Raw genomic sequence first — 24,485 nt, forward strand, 5'->3', positions numbered from 1 at the left:
ACTTATTTTAGATATAAATTAAAATAGTTTGCAAAAAATAAATAAGATTAGTATTATTAAATTAAGTGAAAAATAAAATTTAAAGGTTTTTTCTATATTTTAAATTATAAAATAAAATTAAAATTATTGTATTTGGTATTTATAAACCTTAATTTATTCAATTTTTAAGGTGGTCCTAAACTTTTGAGTAGGTAATATATATATAAGTTTGCATTACCTATTACTTAGTAAATCTTAAACAGATGTTTAATTAATTTTAATAAAATTTATTTATATAGTACTTTATTATTATTAAATATAAAAATTTATATAAAATAGTAAAATTTATAAAAAAAAACAAATTACTTAAAAATAATAATATAAATAGAGTTTAAATTTTATGCATACCTATACATATACATACCTTACCTTATAGATATATTATATATAAAAGTCAAAAATAACATTTTAAATCCTTTATGACTTATTAAATAAAGTTATAAAATAAGCAAAAATACGCATAATAAATAAAATTTAAAGTTCTATAATATATACATAAGAGTTGCAAATTGTAACATAAATATTTAAAATTTGGGATTTTGATAAAGTCATATAATAATTAATCTAAATAAAAATTACCAAAAATGGAAGAACGCACATATACTGGTAAGGCATCGAAAAACTAGGGGTTTTCTGAAGTTGGCGAAATGCCGAAATGGCGAAACTTTGCCAAAACTATATGCAAAGTCTTATTAAAAAGTTGGTAAAACTCGAAGAAAAGCGAAACCTCGACGAAACTTATTATAAATGCTCCGAAACTGCCAAAACCTTAAGACTCGTCGAAATTATAATAAAACTATAGTAAAATTTTAGAGAAACTAATCGTAGAATTTTGAAGAGGTTTAGGCAGGCAATCTTATTGATATACACAAATTTTATTTTTATATAAATATTTAAAATTATATTTACTGAAACTTTAAAATTTTAAAAATTTAAAAATTTAAAATATTATATAAAAGGGTTTTATTTTTTATCGCACCTGTGATATGTCACATAAATCAATGCCACTGAATTTTATTGGTAAAAATTTTGTGCTACATTTGTGATACAGTAAATAATGTTTTATTTTTTTTCTAGAAACAATTCTGAACTTTATAATTTCTTTCATTTGTTTTTAGTTTTTTTTGTTTGGAAATGTCTTCTCTTTCTTTTTTTTTAGAAGTACCTTGGTTTTTTGAGGACCCCGCTTACTTCTAATAGAGGTGTCCAAAAATATAAGGTAAAATTTATAATAATTTATTAATATATGTCTCTTAATAGTATAAGGTAAAATCATATATAAATTAAAAAAAAGTTTCCGATATTATAAGGTAAAATTAGAATAGGTTACCGGACGTGTAAGGTAAATTTACATACAAAGTTTTCTAGGTTTCTAGTTTGCGAGTAAAATTGTATAACATCCTCGCGACAGATATATATATAAGATATATATATTTTTTATATTTTAAGTTTTTAACACGACATAAAACATGACATAAAATACATCATAAAATATGATATAAATCATGTTTAATGTATATAAAAGTAATGAAGAACAGTTACGATATAACTAACTAAAAGCACACCAAAACTTTTTTAAACTTATAGACTCTAAAACTGTTCAATGTAAATGTAATAAGCAAGTAAAATTAGATAAAACATATCGCGTAAAGAATTTAAACTCATATTTCGCAGCGTGTTTATTTCAGAATGGACAAATAAGGGACAATTTAGTATTTTAAATTTTGTAAAACGCCCTTTAGAAATTGACGAAAATACACCTGTTCAAATATCACCTATATTATACATGCCACCCAAATTATTTTGGACTGCCGTAATTATAAGTAAAATCCCAAATTCAATTATGGAATCCCAAATTATTTTGGCACTTTACATAGTAAATTATATATAAACCGAATGAATTATGGCATCCCAAATTATAATTATGGCATCCCAAAATAATTTGGGCAGCATGTATAACCTATATCATGTCAAGGTCTTAGTGATGATAAATATCTGGATTATATTTTACTTACACCAACGCAATATGGAGGAGGAAAAAGGGATTATATATTTAGTTGCATATAACTTATTTCCAAATAAGTTTCTGGAGCGTAAAGGGTTTTCAAGAAATAAATTAACACCAGAAGAGAAAATTATTTGGTGACGTGAGTTATTATTAACCTTTAAATGGCGTATTAATAAAAATCTTAAAGCAATATTCAGCATAAATTGTGAGCGAAAAACATGGCACCCAAGTGGTATTTGTATAAATTGCCAAGCTATACGTGATAATGCACATTTTAAAAGAGCTTTAATCGAGGTAAATATTTGATAATTATTAAATTCTAAATTATCAATTATTTTAACTATAATATTGATATTAAAGACGTCATAATGATTCTACGGCAAAATATATACCTAATCATTATGAATTTACTAAAACACTCCAAAACGCTAATTTGAAAAAGATATATCGTTCTAGTGTTTACGGTCGTTAACAAAAATATGGCTAGAATTAGCCGAACGGGCCAAAAACTAAAAAGCATTTAATTCAAATAAAACCTTTACCGAATTAGTTAATTATCGATTAAACTCAAAAATTTGGAAGAACGTGATAAAAAAAATGGACTTAAATATTCGAACATTTATTACATTTTTTTGCCTGGTTGCCTGAAAATTCAAGAATTTATTCGATATTTAAAAATGCTTTAGCGATACGGTTTACAGCATATCAGGTAAAAATAGATGGATTAATTAAATTAGCCGCTGATAACTTTAATTAATATTGAATTTAATTAGACGTCAACGAGCTAGAGATCAAGATATATTCACCAGTCTGGACTTATCATTTAAAAATATTATGCAATTCGCAAAGATTGCTAATGATTACCATTAGAAGGGGCCAGTGATTTTGATGACTGATTGTATGCTCTCAGGCCAAAGTGGTGTATTTTCAAGAATTTGGAACAATAATGGGATCAGTATTATCTTCCGATCAAACAAAAGTTTCTACATACAAAAGATATACACGCTTTACAATGAAATTAATTCGAGAAAATAATGCTGTAGATTTAATCAAATTAGAGGATTTATCCTAAGGTAATTGAAATAAAAGTATTAATTTTAATAATGACAAGCTAATATAGTAACATTTAATATTAATTATTTAGATTCCAATAAGCAAAATCCTACCAGTAATTATTGCGGCAATTCCAACAAAATGGAACACAAAAGCTGACGAAATTGTCAACTCTTACTTGATATAATAAATATGACAGCTCGTGCAGGAATAAATCTGCTAAGTATTGGTGCTGATGGAGTAATTTCTGAAATGAAAGCACAAGAAAAAATAATGAGTAACGAAAGTATTGAAAAATATTTGGAGTTTGTAGATTCGTTTTATGGGATAAACTTCTGTGCTCCAATTTATAACAATCGGCCTATCGTCCGTGTGCAATATCCAAAGCATGCCAAAAAGACAGCTAGGAACCAAATACATTATGGTTCAAAATTGCTTACATTTGGAAACGATACTATTCGTTATGATCAATTACTTGAATTGGCGCGAATGCCTAATTCGCCTATTTGTGTTAGAGATGTACGTAATGTTGATAAACAGGATGACGCTGCCGCATATAGAACATTTCATTCAGATTTAATATCAATGTGTCAAAAAGATGGTGTTTTAATGCCAGGAAAAGCTGGCTTTTTCTTTATATGTTCATATTAGGTAATCCTATTTTTTTCTTTTTTTTTGAAATATATTTATCAGTTAATTTAAGTGTTTCTAATCATTTATAAGTTTTTCTAATAGATGAACTGTTTGATGCTTATTTGAATCGTCAAATTAATCATAAAACTAGAATTATTATGGTAATGCAAGCATATTTTTTTTTACAATATTGGAAAACTTTTATCAATAAAGCACATTTAGAGGTTTCAGCGAAGTGGTATTCCTATATGCGAAGCTTTATTTCATTGCAAAGCTACAATATTTTTACTAGTTTAGCAGAATCTCTAGTTTTACTTATTATTGCACATAGAGATTATTATTCTGATTATCCATTATTACCCTGGGAGCATGGCACGGAAGCACTGGAACATGTATTTGGAATTGCAAGACAGCTTGTACCGGACTTTACGGCTTACGAATTTTTTACAGTATTGCGAAGAGTAATGTACCGTGATAAAATAATTAGAAATAGGGAATTCAAGATTGATAAAAATAAATTATCAGCATCCGGTAAGTAATTGTTAATTTTTTTTATATCCAATATATTAAAATTAATTAATTAAGTTAATCAAATAGGATATATAATTGATATTGATACACATATATGTATTGATTCAGAAATTTTGGAAATATTACGAAAGTATTTCTTAACTCGAAATTTATGATACTGTTCAGATTGCTCATCAAAATGCATTTAATTTTGCGAAAATAATTGATTTGGTATCCAACGAATTAGAATTAGCACCTATTGTTTTTGTAGATAATAATAATTTGGTGGATGAAGATGAAGATAAAGAATTAATGTCAATAGATGATGATGAAAAAAAATGAAATAATGAAGATATTATTAATGAAGATAATATTAATGTAGATTTAATGATTCGAGCGGCAGCTTAAGTTTTACGAATCAAGGCAAAAATTGCTTTCAAAATGGAAGTATCGAAGGTTTAGAAAATACCGATAATGAAAATGATGATGATGATAATATTGATGATGGAGATTATGATGATTCCGATAAAGAAAATGATGAAATTTCTTATAGCGAAACATCAAATCAAATGACAGTAAAGGAAATTCAATATATATTATCAAATAATCATTCTTCTCCTAATAATATAAATAATGATAATTCACAGGCGCTAGAGGATACTTTATTTGATGCAAATAGAAATTTAATAGTTTCAAGTGCAATTAAGATTAGACAGTCTCACAATGTATTTTCACGGGCAGAAAGAATATGTGGACTTAGAAATAAGAGCATTGATATGAGTGAAAATTCAATTGAAATAATCGAAAGAAATGCTGCTAATGATCTCGTATGAGTTTTGCAAGAAAGTGATGAATTTGCAGTAAATAGACCTCAATTTAACAGATAAAATATGAGAAAAAGAGCATCGGATATTAGAATTCCAAAAAATATGCCAGGTATTTTACAATTATTTGCATTTTTATTATATAATTTAATGTTAATAACTTAAATATTATTTATTTTGTTAATAGTTTATGAAATAGAATTAGCAAATGTAACAGAGAATCACCCTTTAGAAGATGGAATTTTTATTATTATCCTTTCTGATAATAAGTTGTGTCTTGGCAAAGTAATAGCTAAATATCAAAAAATTGGAGAACGTCGTGCGACTAGGTAAAAAAATGGTCATCTACTACATATATACAACGTATCTTTTACATATATCGATTAACTCAAAATGTAGAAAATCATCACAAATGAATAACACATATCATACATATATCGGAATAACTTATATATATAGTATACACATCGGGTACGTATATGTATGATATATATATTAGTACGATATATGTATGATATGTGTATTATTATGTATGATTTTCTTTAGTTTTATACCCAATATGTGTAAGATATGTGTAGGATAAATCATTTTTTTACCAGTGATGCTCATATTAATGTAAGAGTAGATTCTATTAATAATCTTTCGTATATATCAATTCATTTATATATACACTTATATGGAGGAATGTTTACTCGGCAGTCACGTATTGGGAGGTACTTATTTACACATATCTCCTATAAAGAAATAGTATATCATTTAGGCCAATTAGATCATATTGCAAATGAGGTATCTGATATATTAACAATATCTGGGGAAGCATATAATATATTTCACTTTTTTAAAAAAGATACCATCTTTCAAAAATTGCTATGTATTTACAAATAATTACACTAATTTTTTTACATTAGTAATAAATCTAATTCACATTTAACATTTATAAATACTTTTAAAATATCATATAAAAATTTTAAGGTCACTAGAAATTTAAGGTAAAATTTAATATAATTTTAAAATGTTACTCTATATACAAGGTAAAATTATGAGACAAAAGGAGTTGGTAAAATTACTAGTAAATTTGAAATTTTGTGAGGAGACCTCTATTAGAAGTAAGCATGGTCCTGTTTTTTGTTAAACTTAAACCTAAACTTTGAGATTAATAGGTAGTTTTTTTCTTTAGTTTGTTTTTAATTTTTTTTTTCTTGATTTTGAAACATAACATTCCTCTTTGTTTCTGAATATAAAATTTGGCTTTGACTTTTATAATTAGGGATAAATGAAGTGTTTTTAAGTTTTTATTGATTTAATATTTCTTTTTTGCTTTTTTGTAAAGATAGACCATATTCTAAAGATAAAAAACGTGAAAATTAAGAATACAAAAACTAAAAATACAAAGATCAAAGACAGCATCAAAGGGTAATTACATCCTAAAATTAAAGAACGTGAAAATCAAGAATACAAAGACAACGAACATAAGATCAAAAATAGTATCAAAGGTTAATTACATCTCAAAGTTAAAAAACATGAAAATCAAGAACACGAAGACAAAAAATACAAAGATCAAAACCAGTATTAAAGGATCACTGGTCGAAATCATTTCTTTTGGCATTAATACCTTTCGTCAAAAGTTTGTCATTATCGTCACGTGATTCGTCACACATTCGGCTAATTACAAAATTCAGAAAAATTTTGGCATAAATCAACTGGTTGATTTTTGGTTGATTTTTGGTTGAGCTGTAACATAAAAAAAAACCATAAATCGATCAATACTTCTTTTTTATCGATTTTTATTAATAACAACGATCGACTTAAAACTTTTTTGACGATTTTTAACCGATTTTTTAATTAATTTTAATTAATATCAATAAATAATAATGACATATAAGTAAAATAAGAAAACACTGAAATTAAAGATTCGTCAAATTTTATTGTAAATCAATTTATTCGTATTATTTATTATTAAATAACTAATTCCATAAAATTCGTTAAACAATTATTGTAAAGAAAAATTCTGTAGCTTTTAGTAAATTACCGAATGTGAAACTTGCGATTTAATGGATTTATCGCTAAATATTCAGTTGCGTTGCGGTTAGAAGAAATTTTATATTTAGCGGGCACAAATCGGCAAAGAATGTTGTGTACTGAAATAATACAATCCCTACTTTCAGGAAAAAAATCTGTTTTCCATAATTCAACATTGCATGTTTCCGTTTCTTCGGTATCATCAATACTAAAATGATACCGAATATTTGCTGTGTCTGCTAGTCGGTACCACCTAATAAAAGCCAAATAATGCTCAGTAGGTCCATTTGGCAAGTCAATTTCATGCTTGAAATAATACTGGACTTGTCCAGTATAACGATCGACTTCTCCATCAGTCGTTATAAATTTGGCTAATACATATGAACTTTTTATGTGTCGAAATGACAACGTGGAGCCAAACACCTTAGATCCAATATGACATCTTCCAAATTTATCCATTTTTACACGAATAGTTATCGCATCTTGCTCTACATATGTGCGGATCTTAACCCTAACCCCAATTTTTGAGACATAACCCCAAGTGACGGTCATTAAATTGACATATGGTAACACAACTTGCAAGCATTTTAATTGGTGATGATCTCAATTAGGTAACTAAGTACAAAATTACGTTTCACAAAATTAAAAAAATTTTATATGCCGATAAAATATTTTACGCGTAATATTCATTTTTTTTATTTGCAAATCGCAAAAATGGAAGAAGTTCACAATTATCCTTTTGATCCAGTTATTAAGTTTAAACAGCCAGGACGTAGTTTCTCATATAAAATTATAAAAGAAGGCACATATCCCAATAAATCATCACTGGTTTATACTCTTCCTCCAAATAAGTATCGTATTCCTGATAATTATGTAGTAGAAACAACCTGGGGTAGAAGTACAAATCAGTGTACTGTTCAATGTATTATTAATTATAATGATAGTAAACCAGTTTTTCAAATATGTTTTGGAAAATATTTTGAATATAAGGTTTCTTCAGTTAAAACTGCTACAGATGCTGCAAATTTATTTCATAAGGTTTGTATATTGAAATGATTTTTTTTTCCACTTTTTTACGTAAAATAACAAAAAATTTCATCTTTTTAGCAATATTCTTCACAAAAAGGAACTAAAACATCAGGCATTTATTTGTTTGGCCTTCAACTTAAAATATTGGATAAGGTAAGAGATAAAAAACGATGTGCACATGTGTTAAAACAAATTAATCAATGTGGCAATTCTACTCTCACAAGACGAGCTACATGTATTGGAAATCACATGTTAGCTGAATTCACTGAGAAAGCACCAAATTTTTACAATGTGGAAGAAATTCCAGTATTGGAAAATATTCGTTACTCTGTCAATAATCATATCTTTGATATCAATTATGGAAATGAAGATAAAACTAAAAAAAAACGAAAAATTGAATCAATGGTTAGAGTATTAGATGAAGAAAACATTTCAAGAAATCCTTATCGACGTTTATGTGCTATTGAATCTCACTTACCTCGTGAAGGAGCAGTATCAAAAGAACGTCAAAGAATAAATGAAAAAATGGCCCAGCTTATACCAATATCAATAGTGGACGTAAATACTAAGAATCAAGTAGATCAATCTGAAAAGGAAGATATAGAAGATGAAGCTATAGTACAAGAGGTAATTGATGCAGTTGGTAAAGGAGGTTATAGAAATATTAAAAATATCTTGCAATATTTAGTTCCTGATCTCATTCAAAAAGGAATTTTAAATCCACATCAGCCAACAATTAATCTTCGAATATCTGGAGATGGACGTAATGTTGGTAGAAAAGTTAAGCATGTGATGGTTGCAGTAGCTATTTTGGATGACAAGAGTACCTTACATAAGCCAAATCATTATCATACAACCATACTTTATCCTGGATGTGAAAATTACGATTCTTTATCAAATGTAATGGCCCCATTTTGTCATGATTTAAGAAATTTAAAAGAGCAAGGATTAGTTATTAACAATATAAAATGGAATTTTCAACTTTACTTTTCATCTGATTGGAAGTTTTTAGCAACTTGCTTGGGTTTTAATGGCGCTCACAGTAAGAATTTTTGTCCTTGGTGCACAATTAGCAAATCACAGCAAGGAGACCTATCAAAGGAATGGATAATTAGCAAGAATATAAATAAATTAATTGAGAAGAATAATTATTATGAAGGACACTCCAGAAAACCTCTTTTTGATATGATACCTCTTAATCATTGGATTCCTGATGAATTGCATGTAATGTTACGAATTACTGATCGATTGTGGAGTCTCTTGATAGCAGAATTAATGGAACAGGGTTTTTTTAATGATATTGCACGAAAAATTATTATAGACGAAATGAAAAAAATTAAAATAAATTTTCAATTTTGGCAAGATCAAGGATCTAAAGCATGGAATTATACTTCTTTGATGGGAGATGATAAACTCAAGGTATTACAATTTTTTAATCTAACAAAAATTCTTCCAAGAAGACGTGCTACTATGATACGAGATTTGTGGAACAAATTTTATGAGCTTTATATAAAAATGAAAGATCCCATAACAAAAGCTGAAGATTTTAAAAATGATGCAAAAAATTGGCTTACTTTATTCTTGACACCATCTGAAGGTATTCCAAATACTCAAGGATTTAAGAAAGGCTTGTATCAACCAGATAATATGACGCCATATATTCATGTGTTAGTTCATCATATTTCTGAATTTATGACAATTCACCAGAAATGGGGATTGAAAGCTTTTTCATGTAGCGGTATTGAAAAAAAAAATCATGAACAGGTTTCTTATTTTTTTCGTAAGACAATGAAAGATGGTGGGGGCGGTAAAAAGAAATCTCAATCATTAGCAATTGTTGAAATTTTACAACATGAAAATCGAAATCTCTTTTATAATCACAATAATATTCCTTTAAGTTACCAAAATCCCAAAAAAATTTACATCAAAACTTAAGATATATAATATCTTACGTGTTAGTAATAAAATAAAATTATTACGGTAAAAAAATACAAAAAAATTTTTTTTGGAACAATTTAAGCTGTGTATGATGTAAATTGGCGATCAGTATTGCCAAATTAATTTTAATATTATATCACGCAAAAAAATCACAAAATAATTATGCGAATTTATATATTTTTTATTATAATTTATTAATATTTTCTTTTAGTTTAAAAAAGTCTATTTACACTTAGCATTAGACGTCCAATAACTTTACTTCACTACAAAATTTTTTAATTTCTAATATAATTTGTACATCTATCATAGTAAGATTTTATCAAAATTAACCAATATAATACATTTAAAAATCAAAAAAAAAAAATGATACAAATGCTTATTTTCATTGAATCATAGCTTGACTATTAAAGAAATGAAAATATATATGCCCTGCTTGAGTGAGATTACCGTTAAAATCAATATTTTTTTGTTGTTTCCATTCCACCACAAGTTGCCCACGTTTGTATTTTGATTTACACTTTTTAGTAGCTCGTAAAATAGGATTTTCATCATCAGATCCAATATTAGCATCATCACAAAGTACAATATAAGTACGTTGTTGTTGCTCATAAAATTTAACCGCCCATTCCTGCATATCTAGAATATTTGCCAATATCTGATTTGCTGAAACTCCACAAAACATACATTTGTAAAAGCCCCTCCTAGCTGAATAATAATGTATATGATTCTTAAACACAGCATAAAATTGACTTTCAGTAGCAGGAACAGATACTGTTTGTTTGCCTAATTGTTTATAACTCCTTGGTAGTTTCTTACGAATATAGTGAACTAAGATACCTTTAAATTGTTGTATAGTATTTTCGGGCAAAATGTCAAGATCTGAACGTGAAATATTGTATTTTTTAACAATATTAAGATGTCTTGTCAACCCACTTTTTTTTTTAAATAATTTTCTGCATACATTACACTCAAACCTTGAATCAATAGTAGTTGTTGGAGTTGTTGGAGTTATTGGAGGTGAAACAATACCGTTGGAGACTTCAGATCGATTCATACTACTTAAAATACAAAATAAATAGTGTAAATATATATAGTTTTGAAGAATATTAAGCTAAGCACGCCCTGTATAATTTACCTTTAGAAGAGATGGGTTTTGTGGTGAGGAGATGGGTTTGACGCGACAGTTGTTAGTAAATTTTTTTTTTAGGGGTTTTTTTTGGTGAGTAAGTCAGGTGATGGACATATGATGCGGTGTAACAATTACGATGGTCACATGCATTTTAATAGTAATTTGGGGTCTCTAATTTAGGTCCAATGCTAATAATAGGCCGATATGATAGCATCAGATGGTTTTCAGAAATTATACATTTCATATGTAGCAATATAATAATCGATCATTAAATCGAGCATCGATTGTGATAATACTACATTTTCGGAAGTAGGTCTTAACATTTCACCAGAAAACGCTTCGCATCCAGTAACAGTAGATTCCTGGATATTTTTTGAATTTAGCCAAAACCTTTCCATTTCATCTGAAGCGAATTGGTCATTTTCTGATAGTGATCCAACGGTAGGATGATTTTTGAGTAATTCAAGACCTTTCATCTGAGCGCTAGAAGTAATGATATCTCTGATTCGGTTATCATTCATTAATCGACGCATTAATTCTGGTTCAATTTTTCTGTTACTGTTTGGTAATGATCCTAAGGGTTGTATTTAAAAGAAAATTTAAAACCAATAATAATAATAATAATAATAATAATAATAATAATAATAATAATAATAATAATAATAATAAAGGCCAGTGTATCTTACCGAGTATTCCATTCATGCGTTCGAATGAAAAACACCAGAACGCATACAATGGGCTGAAATCATGACAACATTCGGACGAATAAATGAAGCGAGGATGTAGATTCGGCATAATTTTATTTTTGCTGTATTGTACCTCAATGAGCTTTATTATTTTAACAAGTCGTCTATGAGCTTCCTGCAACATGTCGGATTCTATAATCTGACTTACCAATATTGAACAAATTCTGACAAAATGAGTCAGAATTTTTCTATCTTCAGCTGAAAGATGGTCCTAAAGTGATACTGTGGCATAAATTGTGAAAAAATTTCGCCACTGGTCAGCAGTGAAGTTAGAAAATCCTTTTTTGCAGTCGATTTTGCCAGGAATTCGACCCAAATCGACCGGAACTTGAAATTGATTCATTTGTTTTTGAACTTCATTGAGCATACTTGAAGTTAAGATTCTCGATCGATCCAAATTCGCTTCACAATCCATTTTGCAATGCCTAAAAATAGACAATGCATTGGATCAACGATAGTGAAACGAATTGGGTCGAAATAAGGTAAGCGAAGTAGTTCTGACCATTTTACTCCAGTCTGTTTAACGAATCTCTTTCTTGATGCGTCCGAATTACACTGTCGTCAGCCAAGTGCATTTTGAAGATGTTCGTTTCGAATCCCTGGCAACAAACCAATCCTCCATATCTCCCATTCCAGCAAAATTATACTGATTATTTTCATAATTTGCCTTTTTCTGGCATCGGCGGCAAGAAACCAATGCAGAAACGTGCCCACAAATTTTTCTCGCAGCGGGTATATCGCACGATACCATTATCAACGCTGCACAAATTTTTTTTCCTAACTGATGCTCGTATGTTCGATTTAGAATAATCCCACCAGAGGGATGTCAGCTCATTAACGATTGGTGCGAGGTAATGATTAATTTTATGTAGACTCACTTCGTTTGGACCCGGTAGCATTCCAAGGAGCAGCAAGTTTTCTCGCTTAAATCGTATGTTATGCGGCAAATTACAGATAACTGCTAAATAGCTTGGTACTATGATTAGTTCCATCGAATGGCTGAAACCAGTCAACGATTCAACATGAGGCCAAGATGTGAGTCGGCAACCTCATTTCGGAAAAAATTTAACGAATCATCATTGTTTGTATCTTTGAATTCTTTCCATATTCGTCCATCATAAATATCAGATAAAATATTATTTAAATTTGATCGATTTGCCCAATGTCGAGGGATTTCTCGAATTCAGGTTGACAAAACATATCAGAAAGTTGTTGTCGAAATCCAGCAAATGGGTATATTGATTCGGCTTGAACTCTTGAAACATCGATTTGTCGTGATAAAGGTGTGTCGCAAGTGCGTGTACCTCAGCGAGACGAGTTTGGGAACTCGATATGGTGGCATTTCATAACTAATAAACTCTTATTTTCGACGAAAGTTTTCTACATCCTGTTTATTATAGAGTTTGTGGCATTTTGTACATGGAACAAATCTCTGAAATTGGTCTTTTAGGCCAAGTACTTTTTTCGCTAGGTAAAGAGAATCTGGAAAAGTTCTAAAATTTTCACCACCGATTTCGTTTAGAACTATTTTCATGAACTTTATTAAAGATTCGGTTGCCGTTTCTGGGATATTGTATGTTATACGGTAGTTCATTATCCACAATAAAATCCATGAAAAATTATCATTGATCGGATTTTCTTCGGCATCCATGTTGGCTTGATACAGAGGAGATGAATAATCTTTAAAAATTTCATTGTAAGATTCATTATTTGATTCGCTACCCAAAGACATTTCAGTGTTTTGTTCGCTAGTATTATATACGTCCGATTCGATATTCAAACTTGTTGATTGAGGCATAGGATGGCTTGTATATCTTACGCGCCTCTGAGGTAAAAAAGAACAATTAACATTTATGTCCCCGGGTATTTGTAACCTTTGACTTTTGGTGTATCCCCCAAAATCCGACCCTGATGTCGAAGTCTGATGAACGTCAACATTTACTTGAGGTAATTCAATATTTTCGGTAATGTCTTGTTCACTGGTTTCTTGAATTATCGAAAGAGCTTCGTCCTCACTTGATTCGTCTTCATTCGAATCATTCGTTTCACCTCCTGTCTCGTGTAGAAGCTTTGTTCGTTCCAATACCAATTTTCCATTACAATTATTGCAATAACAAGAAACTTTCTTCCTTTTGCGAGGTTTTTGGAACGAATGTCTACGTTCATTTTTTTTTTGATTGCCAAGAATGCTTAAAACTGATCTCCTTCTTGTCATTTTCAATTGACAAGTTTTGAAGTTAATCGCTTCAATAAATCAAATAATCGTTTAAAACTTTACTACAATTTGTAAAAATTTAACGTCAATTCGATTAATTAATTGATTTAACTGCAGTCGTACTAAATCGAATATTTTGATATCAATTTGATAAATTAAATCGGTTAAAATTTGCAAAAGTATATTGTACTCGATAAATCATTTTTAATTAATTAATTGATTTAACTGCAGTCGTATTAAATCGAATATTTTGATATCAATTTGATAAATTAAATCGGTTAAAATTTGCAAAAGTATATTGTACTCGATAAATCATTTTTAATTAATTAATTGATTTAACTGCGGTTGTACTAAATCGAATATTTTGATATCAATTCGATAAATTAAATCGGCTAAAATTTGCAAAAGTATATTGTACTCAATAAATCATTTTTAATTAATTAATTGATTTAACTGCGGTCGTACTTAAATCGAATATTTTGATATCAATTTGATAAATTAAATCGGTTAAAATTTGCAAAAGTATATTGTACTCGATAAATCATTTTTAATTAATTAATTGATTTAACTGCGGTTGTACGAAATCGAATATTTTGATATCAATTCGATAAATTAAATCGGCTAAAATTTGCAAAAGTATATTGTACTCGATAAATCATTTTTAATTAATTAATTGATTTAACTGCGGTCGTACTTAAATCGAATATTTTGATATCAATTCAATAAATTAAATCGGCTAAAATTTGCAAAAGTATATTGTACTTGATAAATCATTTTTGTTGAAAAATTAAAATCGATGATCATTTCGGTTCGGAAGACACGATAAATAAACTTTTATTTATCAAATCAGCTTGTGAAAGTTTGTCAAAAGCTTAATAATAAACTTATAAATTCTATAAAAACTCGTCTAATCATTAACTCGTACGTTCTCTTTCTCTTTTCTTCTCATCTCATTAAAATTTAAGATAATTTTATTTCATTTTCATAATAACTGGTAATTTGTAACTTTCGACCATATGATATATAATTACTTTTGATTTGCAATTTCCTATTTTAACCGTAAGAAAATTTATTGATATATAGAAATGAGCCGAAACAAGAAAAAATCGTCAAATAAAAGAAAACTTCACAAAGCATCTAAGAAAGTGAAGGGACCGAACTTCAACTACTCCTAATACTGGACAAACTTCAACTACTCCTAGTACCGGACAAACTTCAACTACTTCTAATACCGGACAAACTTCTACCCCCAAAAAAGTCGATATATTGATTGTTTTGCGTTATTCCGTTCCGTTATTCAAAGGTGTATCATTTATACTTACTATACCAAAAAAATTAATTAATACAGAAACGAATCAATACGAAAAATCCGCAGCAAAAAATAAAACACCTGATGAAGAAATCGTCGAAGTGGATCGTGGACAAGCTTCAACTACTCCTAATACCGGACAAACTTCTACCCCCAAAAAAAGTTGATATATTGATTGTTTTGCGTTATTCTGTTCCGTTATTCAAAGGTGTATCATTTATACTTACTTTATCAAAAAAAATTTATTAATACAGAAACGAATCAATACGAAAAATCCGCAGCAAAAAATAAACCATCCGATAAAGAAATCGTTGAAGTGGATCGTGGACAAACTTCAACTACTCCTAATATCGGACAAACTTCTACCCCCAAAAAAAGTCGATATATTAATTGTTTTGCGTTATTCTGTTCCGTTATTCAAAGGTGTACTTACTATATCAAAAAAATTTATTAATACAGAAACGAATCAATATAAAAAATCTGCAGCGAATAGAGACAAACTGTCTGATGAAGTAGAAATCGTCGAAGTGGCTTGTGAATAAACGTCAACTACTCCTGCTACTGGCCAAGTTTACCAAAAAAATTATTGAAATCCATTTGTCCTTGATATAAGTCAAGTTCTAATGGAATCTCGTCAAAAGTCAAAAACAAGTCGAGATCTGGAAGAATCCTATACCGATAAAGAAATGGCCAGTGCGCATTTTCCGAAAAGTTCTTTTGAACATACCAGAACTATTAAACCACGAGAATTGTCTTTATCTTGAATGTCACACAGGGATTCCTTATCACGAGAGTTTTTACCATATGATTTTTCTTTGAGTTCCGTTGAACCATCAGAATCATTGGCGTATAGATACAATAATAGTGATTATGAAAAGTTGAAGAGAGGTAATGAACTGTGACACATTTTAATGTACTTAACGAATTTTTATCAAATATTTTACGTTATTTAGAACATAGTCGGCTCCGTGACGAGCATGCTTATTTACAAGGCAGAATGTGCGAGGTCTATAGAGAGTTAAAAGAAATTAAAGGCGAATTAAATGAACTTCGGCAAGATTATATCAAATTACATTCCCATAATAAGTATATCAATCACGAAAATGAAGTTCTTCAAGCCAAGATTAATAATCTCAAATCACAAATATCGAGCCAAGATGATGCCGATGTCAAATCATCGGAAAGTGAAAGTAACGACAACGATAATAGACCTGGCAAAAAAAGAAAGTCGCGAGACGTCAAATTGATCAATTAGACGACGATTCTGAAACTGACGAAGAAAATGCTAGAGTTCGTTAGAGATCGACAGATTTTGCATTTTACACGATTTGAATATCCTTCTTACGAATCTTTTATAAATTATTATAGACTGAAATGAAGGTAATATTAAAAACGATGCCTCCCGAATTAACGTTAAGATACGACAAAAAATTTACAAACGAGATGAACGTGGACATTATACGACAATTAATACCACGATTGATTGCTTCCGAAGCCTCGATTTAGTCCTTCGTATAAGCAGATAAACGATTGGTTAGCTGCCTTACACAAGCATCGTAGAGCACGACTTTTATATGTTGAGCGAGATGTAATTGATAAAGATAACAGAAGATTGCATAAAAACAACAGATTGAGCGAAGTAGAATCTGTCTTTTTACTGTCATTTCGAAATTAATACTAAACATTCGTTATATTTCAGAAAAAATCGCGTAGAGTCAAGAGTGCTATTTCCCTTTTTAAACGTAATGACGATCGAGTAAAGGATTATGATAAGACAGAGGTCCTAAACATTCTGAAAGATACTCGCTACCATTCACCTGAAGACTCAGAAACGGATAAAAAACAACCGGATGGTAAAAGAAAAATTATCGTTTATAACCTTAGTTGGCGTTCTGATGAGGTATAATAATCTTTTTTTATCATATTTTATTAAAAACATCAACTAATTTTATTTGTTTTAATGACTTTATGACTTTACAGCTTATCAATTTTCTCCGAAACATCTTGGATACTCACGTATTTTCTCTACAGACGGTGCAATTAACGAAGGGGAGAAACTATGATGACGAAAGCTATTGTATCACCTCACGACACCCTAAAAATGCTCCAGAATGGGCATACAAAACTCAAAATACGCCCGTCGATACAGATTTTTCTGGTCCTGATACTCCGGCTAAAAATCGTGAATCGCAGTCACAAACTGATGATAATACTCAAACCGAACATAATGATTGATTCATTTTATCATTTTATGATAGATTTATTGTGAAATATTAATTTCTTATTATTGACTGCTTTTTGGTAATAAATTTAATAAATTTTATTAAAATAAATATATAATTAATTGTTTTGATTTATTATTGAATAAAATTGGTTATTATTATTATGAATAAACTAAATCTGGCATTTCAAAAGAAATAAATTGGTAATCTTTCGTAAATGTGTTTCGAGATCGATTTGTGTACATTTTATAACTAAAAGTTTGACGAATAGTTTTATTTCCGAATTTTGCCAATAATAACGAATTTTTGCCAATAATAACGAATTTTTGCCAATAATAACGAATTTTTGCCGATAATAACGAATTTTTGCCGATTTGTGATTGCTAAGTGGCAAGCGAACTGTGCAAATTGTCCATAATAATTTTGACAATTTTTTTGGCAACGATCGGCCAAAGTTAGATCAACTTTCATCCAACATTCGTCAATTTGAAATTTGGACGAAATGGACTATTCTGACCAGTGGATAATTACATTTCAAAGTTAAAAAACATGAAAATCAAGAACACAAAAACAAAGAATACAAAAATTGAGAACAGTATCAAAGGGTAATTACATTCCAATGCAAAAATCAAGAATGTAAAAACAAAGAATACAAAAATCAAGAACGGTATCAAAGGGTAATCACATTCCAAAAATAAAGAACATAAAGATTAAAAATCATAAGAACAACATCAGAGAGTAATTACATCCCATGCCAAAGTCCAATAAAAAAAAGAGAAAAAATATTAGTAATGTTCCAAATCAAAAAAAAAAAAAACAAAAAGAAAATAAAACAAAGAAACTAATCCATCAATTTCAAAGTCCAAATCAAAATCTAGAGTCAAAATATGCCGTTTCTAAAAAAGAGAAGGAAAAGGAATGTTAGTAATGTTTCTTATACACGACCAACACCAAACTTCATCAAAATACTTACGATTTTAAAGTCCAAAGCCAAAGTCAGATGTCCAAGCTTATCCTAAAAAAAAGGAAAGAACATTAGTAGCGTTCTTAAATCAAAGAAAAACAAATCCCTTACTTACAATTTTGAAGCCCAAGCCAAAGTCTATTTTCTCTTTTTTGACTTCTTTTCTTTACTTTTTTTTCTTCTTTTTTTTTATCTTTCACTCCTCTCCTCTTTCTTACTACTCTTCTCACTGGTTAGAATAGTCCATTTCCTCCAAATTTCAAATTGACGAATGTTGGATGAAAGTTGATCTAACTTTGGCCGATCGTTGCCAAAAAAATTGTCAAAATTATTATGGACAATTTGCACAGTTCGCTTGCCACTTAGCAATCACAAATCGGCAAAAATTCGTTATTATCGGCAAAAATTCGTTATTATTGGCAAAAATTCGTTATTATTGGCAAAATTCGGAAATAAAACTATTCGTCAAACTTTTAGTTATAAAATGTACACAAATCGATCTCGAAACACATTTATGAAAGATTACCAATTTATTTCTTTTGAAATGCCAGATTTAGTTTATTCATAATAATAATAACCAATTTTATTCAATAATAAATCAAAACAATTAATTATATATTTATTTTAATAAAATTTATTAAATTTATTACCAAAAAGCAGTCAATAATAAGAAATTAATATTTCACAATAAATCTATCATAAAATGATAAAATGAATCAATCATTATATTCGGTTTCGAGTATTATCATCAGTTTGTGACTGCGATTCACGATTTTTAGCCGGAGTATCAGGACCAGAAAAATCTGTATCGACGGGCGTATTTTGAGTTTTGTATGCCCATTCTGGAGCATTTTTAGGGTGTCGTGAGGTGATACAATAGCTTTCGTCATCATAGTTTCTCCCCTTCGTTAATTGCACCGTCTGTAGAGAAAATACGTGAAAGTTTCCAAGATGTTTCGGAGAAAATTGATAAGCTGTAAAGTCATAAAGTCATTAAAACAAATAAAATTAGTTGATGTTTTTAATAAAATATGATAAAAAAAGATTATTATACCTCATCAGAACGCCAACTAAGGTTATAAACGATAATTTTTCTTTTACCATCCGGTTGTTTTTTATCCGTTTCTGAGTCTTCAGGTGAATGGTAGCGAGTATCTTTCAGAATGTTTAGGACCTCTGTCTTATCATAATCCTTTACTCGATCGTCATTACGTTTAAAAAGGAAATAGCACTCTTGACTCTACGCGATTTTTTCTGAAATATAACGAATGTTTAGTATTAATTTCGAAATGACAGTAAAAAGACAGATTCTACTTCGCTCAATCTGTTGTTTTTATGCAATCTTCTGTTATCTTTATCAATTACATCTCGCTCAACATATAAAAGTCGTGCTCTACGATGCTTGTGTAAGGCAGCTAACCAATCGTTTATCTGCTTATACGAAGGACTAAATCGAGGCTTCATGGAAGCAATCAATCGTGGTATTAATTGTCGTATAATGTCCACGTTCATCTCGTTTGTAAATTTTTTGTCGTATCTTAACGTTAATTCGGGAGGCATCGTTTTTAATATTACCTTCATTTCAGTCTATAATAATTTATAAAAGATTCGTAAGAAGGATATTCAAATCGTGTAAAATGCAAAATCTGTCGATCTCTAACGAACTCTAGCATTTTCTTCGTCAGTTTCAGAATCGTCGTCTAATTGATCAATTTGACGTCTCGCGACTTTCTTTTTTTGCCAGGTCTATTATCGTTGTCGTTACTTTCACTTTCCGATGATTTGACATCGGCATCATCTTGGCTCGATATTTGTGATTTGAGATTATTAATCTTGGCTTGAAGAACTTCATTTTCGTGATTGATATACTTATTATGGGAATGTAATTTGATATAATCTTGCCGAAGTTCATTTAATTCGCCTTTAATTTCTTTTAACTCTCTATAGACCTCGCACATTCTGCCTTGTAAATAAGCATGCTCGTCACGGAGCCGACTATGTTCTAAATAACGTAAAATATTTGATAAAAATTCGTTAAGTACATTAAAATGCGTCACAGTTCATTACCTCTCTTCAACTTTTCATAATCACTATTATTGTATCTATACGCCAATGATTCTGATGGTTCAACGGAACTCAAAGAAAAATCATATGGTAAAAACTCTCGTGATAAGGAATCCCTGTGTGACATTCAAGATAAAGACAATTCTCGTGGTTTAATAGTTCTGGTATGCTCAAAAGAACTTTTCGGAAAATGCGCACTGGCCATTTCTTTATCGGTATAGGATTCTTCCAGATCTCGACTTGTTTTTGACTTTTGACGAGATTCCATTAGAACTTGACTTATATCAAGGACAAATGGATTTCAATAATTTTTTTGGTAAACTTGGCCAGTAGCAGGAGTAGTTGACGTTTATTCACAAGCCACTTCGACGATTTCTACTTCATCAGACAGTTTGTCTCTATTCGCTGCAGATTTTTTATATTGATTCGTTTCTGTATTAATAAATTTTTTTGATATAGTAAGTACACCTTTGAATAACGGAACAGAATAACGCAAAACAATTAATATATCGACTTTTTTTGGGGGTAGAAGTTTGTCCGATATTAGGAGTAGTTGAAGTTTGTCCACGATCCACTTCAACGATTTCTTTATCGGATGGTTTATTTTTTGCTGCGGATTTTTCGTATTGATTCGTTTCTGTATTAATAAATTTTTTTTGATAAAGTAAGTATAAATGATACACCTTTGAATAACGGAACAGAATAACGCAAAACAATCAATATATCAACTTTTTTTGGGGGTAGAAGTTTGTCCGGTATTAGGAGTAGTTGAAGCTTGTCCACGATCCACTTCGACGATTTCTTCATCAGGTGTTTTATTTTTTGCTGCGGATTTTTCGTATTGATTCGTTTCTGTATTAATTAATTTTTTTGGTATAGTAAGTATAAATGATACACCTTTGAATAACGGAACGGAATAACGCAAAACAATCAATATATCGACTTTTTTGGGGGTAGAAGTTTGTCCGGTATTAGAAGTAGTTGAAGTTTGTCCGGTACTAGGAGTAGTTGAAGTTTGTCCAGTATTAGGAGTAGTTGAAGTTCGGTCCCGGTTCACTTTCTTAGATGCTTTGTGAAGTTTTCTTTTATTTGACGATTTTTTCTTGTTTCGGCTCATTTCTATATATCAATAAATTTTCTTACGGTTAAAATAGGAAATTGCAAATCAAAAGTAATTATATATCATATGGTCGAAAGTTACAAATTACCAGTTATTATGAAAATGAAATAAAATTATCTTAAATTTTAATGAGATGAGAAGAAAAGAGAAAGAGAACGTACGAGTTAATGATTAGACGAGTTTTTATAGAATTTATAAGTTTATTATTAAGCTTTTGACAAACTTTCACAAGCTGATTTGATAAATAAAAGTTTATTTATCGTGTCTTCCGAACCGAAATGATCATCGATTTTAATTTTTCAACAAAAATGATTTATCAAGTACAATATACTTTTGCAAATTTTAGCCGATTTAATTTATTGAATTGATATCAAAATATTCGATTTAGTACGACCGCAGTTAAATCAATTAATTAATTAAAAATGATTTATCGAGTACAATATACTTTTGCAAATTTTAGCCGATTTAATTTATCGAATTGATATCAAAATATTCGATTTCGTACAACCGCAGTTAAATCAATTAATTAATTAAAAATGATTTATCGAGTACAATATACTTTTGCAAATTTTAACCGATTTAATTTATCAAATTGATATCAAAATATTCGATTTAGTACGACCGCAGTTAAATCAATTAATTAATTAAAAATGATTTATTGAGTACAATATACTTTTGCAAATTTTAGCCGATTTAATTTATCGAATTGATATCAAAATATTCGATTTAGTACAACCGCAGTTAAATCAATTAATTAATTAAAAATGATTTATCGAGTACAATATACTTTTGCAAATTTTAACCGATTTAATTTATCAAATTGATATCAAAATATTCAATTTAATACGACTGCAGTTAAATCAATTAATTAATTAAAAATGATTTATCGAGTACAATATACTTTTGCAAATTTTAACCGATTTAATTTATCAAATTGATATCAAAATATTCGATTTAGTACGACTGCAGTTAAATCAATTAATTAATCGAATTGACGTTAAATTTTTACAAATTGTAGTAAAGTTTTAAACGATTATTTGATTTATTGAAGCGATTAACTTCAAAACTTGTCAATTGAAAATGACAAGAAGGAGATCAGTTTTAAGCATTCTTGGCAATCAAAAAAAAAATGAACGTAGACATTCGTTCCAAAAACCTCGCAAAAGGAAGAAAGTTTCTTGTTATTGCAATAATTGTAATGGAAAATTGGTATTGGAACGAACAAAGCTTCTACACGAGACAGGAGGTGAAACGAATGATTCGAATGAAGACGAATCAAGTGAGGACGAAGCTCTTTCGATAATTCAAGAAACCAGTGAACAAGACATTACCGAAAATATTGAATTACCTCAAGTAAATGTTGACGTTCATCAGACTTCGACATCAGGGTCGGATTTTGGGGGATACACCAAAAGTCAAAGGTTACAAATACCCGGGGACATAAATGTTAATTGTTCTTTTTTACCTCAGAGGCGCGTAAGATATACAAGCCATCCTATGCCTCAATCAACAAGTTTGAATATCGAATCGGACGTATATAATACTAGCGAACAAAACACTGAAATGTCTTTGGGTAGCGAATCAAATAATGAATCTTACAATGAAATTTTTAAAGATTATTCATCTCCTCTGTATCAAGCCAACATGGATGCCGAAGAAAATCCGATCAATGATAATTTTTCATGGATTTTATTGTGGATAATGAACTACCGTATAACATACAATATCCCAGAAACGGCAACCGAATCTTTAATAAAGTTCATGAAAATAGTTCTAAACGAAATCGGTGGTGAAAATTTTAGAACTTTTCCAGATTCTCTTTACCTAGCGAAAAAAGTACTTGGCCTAAAAGACCAATTTCAGAGATTTGTTCCATGTACAAAATGCCACAAACTCTATAATAAACAGGATGTAGAAAACTTTCGTCAAAATAAGAGTTTATTAGTTATGAAATGCCACCATATCGAGTTCCCAAACTCGTCTCGCTGAGGTACACGCACTTGCGACACACCTTTATCACGACAAATCGATGTTTCAAGAGTTCAAGCCGAATCAATATACCCATTTGCTGGATTTCGACAACAACTTTCTGATATGTTTTGTCAACCTGAATTCGAGAAATCCCTCCGACATTGGGCAAATCGATCAAATTTAAATAATATTTTATCTGATATTTATGATGGACGAATATGGAAAGAATTCAAAGATACAAACAATGATGATTCGTTAAATTTTTTCCGAAATGAGGTTGCCGACTCACATCTTGGCCTCATGTTGAATGTTGACTGGTTTCAGCCATTCGATGGAACTAATCATAGTACCGAAGCTATTTATGCAGTTATCTGTAATTTGCCGCATAACATACGATTTAAGCGAGAAAACTTGCTGCTCCTTGGAATGCTACCGGGTCCAAACGAAGTGAGTCTACATAAAATTAATCATTACCTTGCACCAATCGTTAATGAGCTGACATCCCTCTGGGAAGGGATTATTCTAAATCGAACATACGAGCATCAGTTAGGAAAAAAAATTTGTGCAGCGTTGATAATGGTATCGTGCGATATACCCGCTGCGAGAAAAATTTGTGGGCACGTTTCTGCATTGGTTTCTTGCCACCGATGCCAGAAAAAGGCAAATTATGAAAATAATCAGTATAATTTTGC

General features: G+C 29.8%; 5 protein-coding genes across 5 annotated transcripts; 3 read left to right on the top strand and 2 right to left on the bottom strand.

The window, feature by feature from the left end:
- Window positions 1-3,292: 3,292 nt before the first annotated feature.
- On the top strand, window positions 3,293-5,076 carry OCT59_007258 (uncharacterized protein; the record flags this gene model as incomplete). Its single annotated transcript, XM_066147456.1, has 4 exons — window positions 3,293-3,740; window positions 3,836-4,194; window positions 4,430-4,557; window positions 4,626-5,076. The coding sequence occupies 4 exons, from the start codon at window positions 3,293-3,295 to the stop codon at window positions 5,074-5,076; spliced, it is 1,386 nt and encodes a 461-aa protein (XP_065998580.1).
- Window positions 5,077-7,800: 2,724 nt separating this feature from the next.
- OCT59_007259 (uncharacterized protein) lies at window positions 7,801-10,050 on the top strand (the record flags this gene model as incomplete). Its single annotated transcript, XM_025310803.2, has 2 exons — window positions 7,801-8,124; window positions 8,194-10,050. 2 exons carry the CDS (start codon window positions 7,801-7,803, stop codon window positions 10,048-10,050), a joined length of 2,181 nt encoding a protein of 726 aa, XP_025178649.2.
- A 3,500-nt stretch (window positions 10,051-13,550) lies between these two features.
- OCT59_007260 (uncharacterized protein) lies at window positions 13,551-14,143 on the bottom strand (the record flags this gene model as incomplete). The annotated part of the gene is made up of 2 exons (XM_066147478.1): window positions 13,551-13,584; window positions 13,659-14,143. 2 exons carry the CDS (start codon window positions 14,141-14,143, stop codon window positions 13,551-13,553), a joined length of 519 nt encoding a protein of 172 aa, XP_065998581.1.
- Window positions 14,144-20,829: 6,686 nt separating this feature from the next.
- Window positions 20,830-21,819, bottom strand: OCT59_007261 (uncharacterized protein; the record flags this gene model as incomplete). Its single annotated transcript, XM_066147485.1, has 3 exons — window positions 20,830-20,980; window positions 21,171-21,339; window positions 21,432-21,819. The coding sequence occupies 3 exons, from the start codon at window positions 21,817-21,819 to the stop codon at window positions 20,830-20,832; spliced, it is 708 nt and encodes a 235-aa protein (XP_065998582.1).
- A 1,083-nt stretch (window positions 21,820-22,902) lies between these two features.
- Window positions 22,903-23,495, top strand: OCT59_007262 (uncharacterized protein; the record flags this gene model as incomplete). Its single annotated transcript, XM_066147494.1, has 2 exons — window positions 22,903-23,387; window positions 23,462-23,495. 2 exons carry the CDS (start codon window positions 22,903-22,905, stop codon window positions 23,493-23,495), a joined length of 519 nt encoding a protein of 172 aa, XP_065998583.1.
- Between the last annotated feature and the right edge of the window lie 990 nt (window positions 23,496-24,485).

Source organism: Rhizophagus irregularis, chromosome 15 (assembly GCF_026210795.1).
Source record: "Rhizophagus irregularis chromosome 15, complete sequence".
Classification (NCBI taxonomy): Eukaryota; Fungi; Glomeromycota; class Glomeromycetes; order Glomerales; family Glomeraceae; genus Rhizophagus; species Rhizophagus irregularis.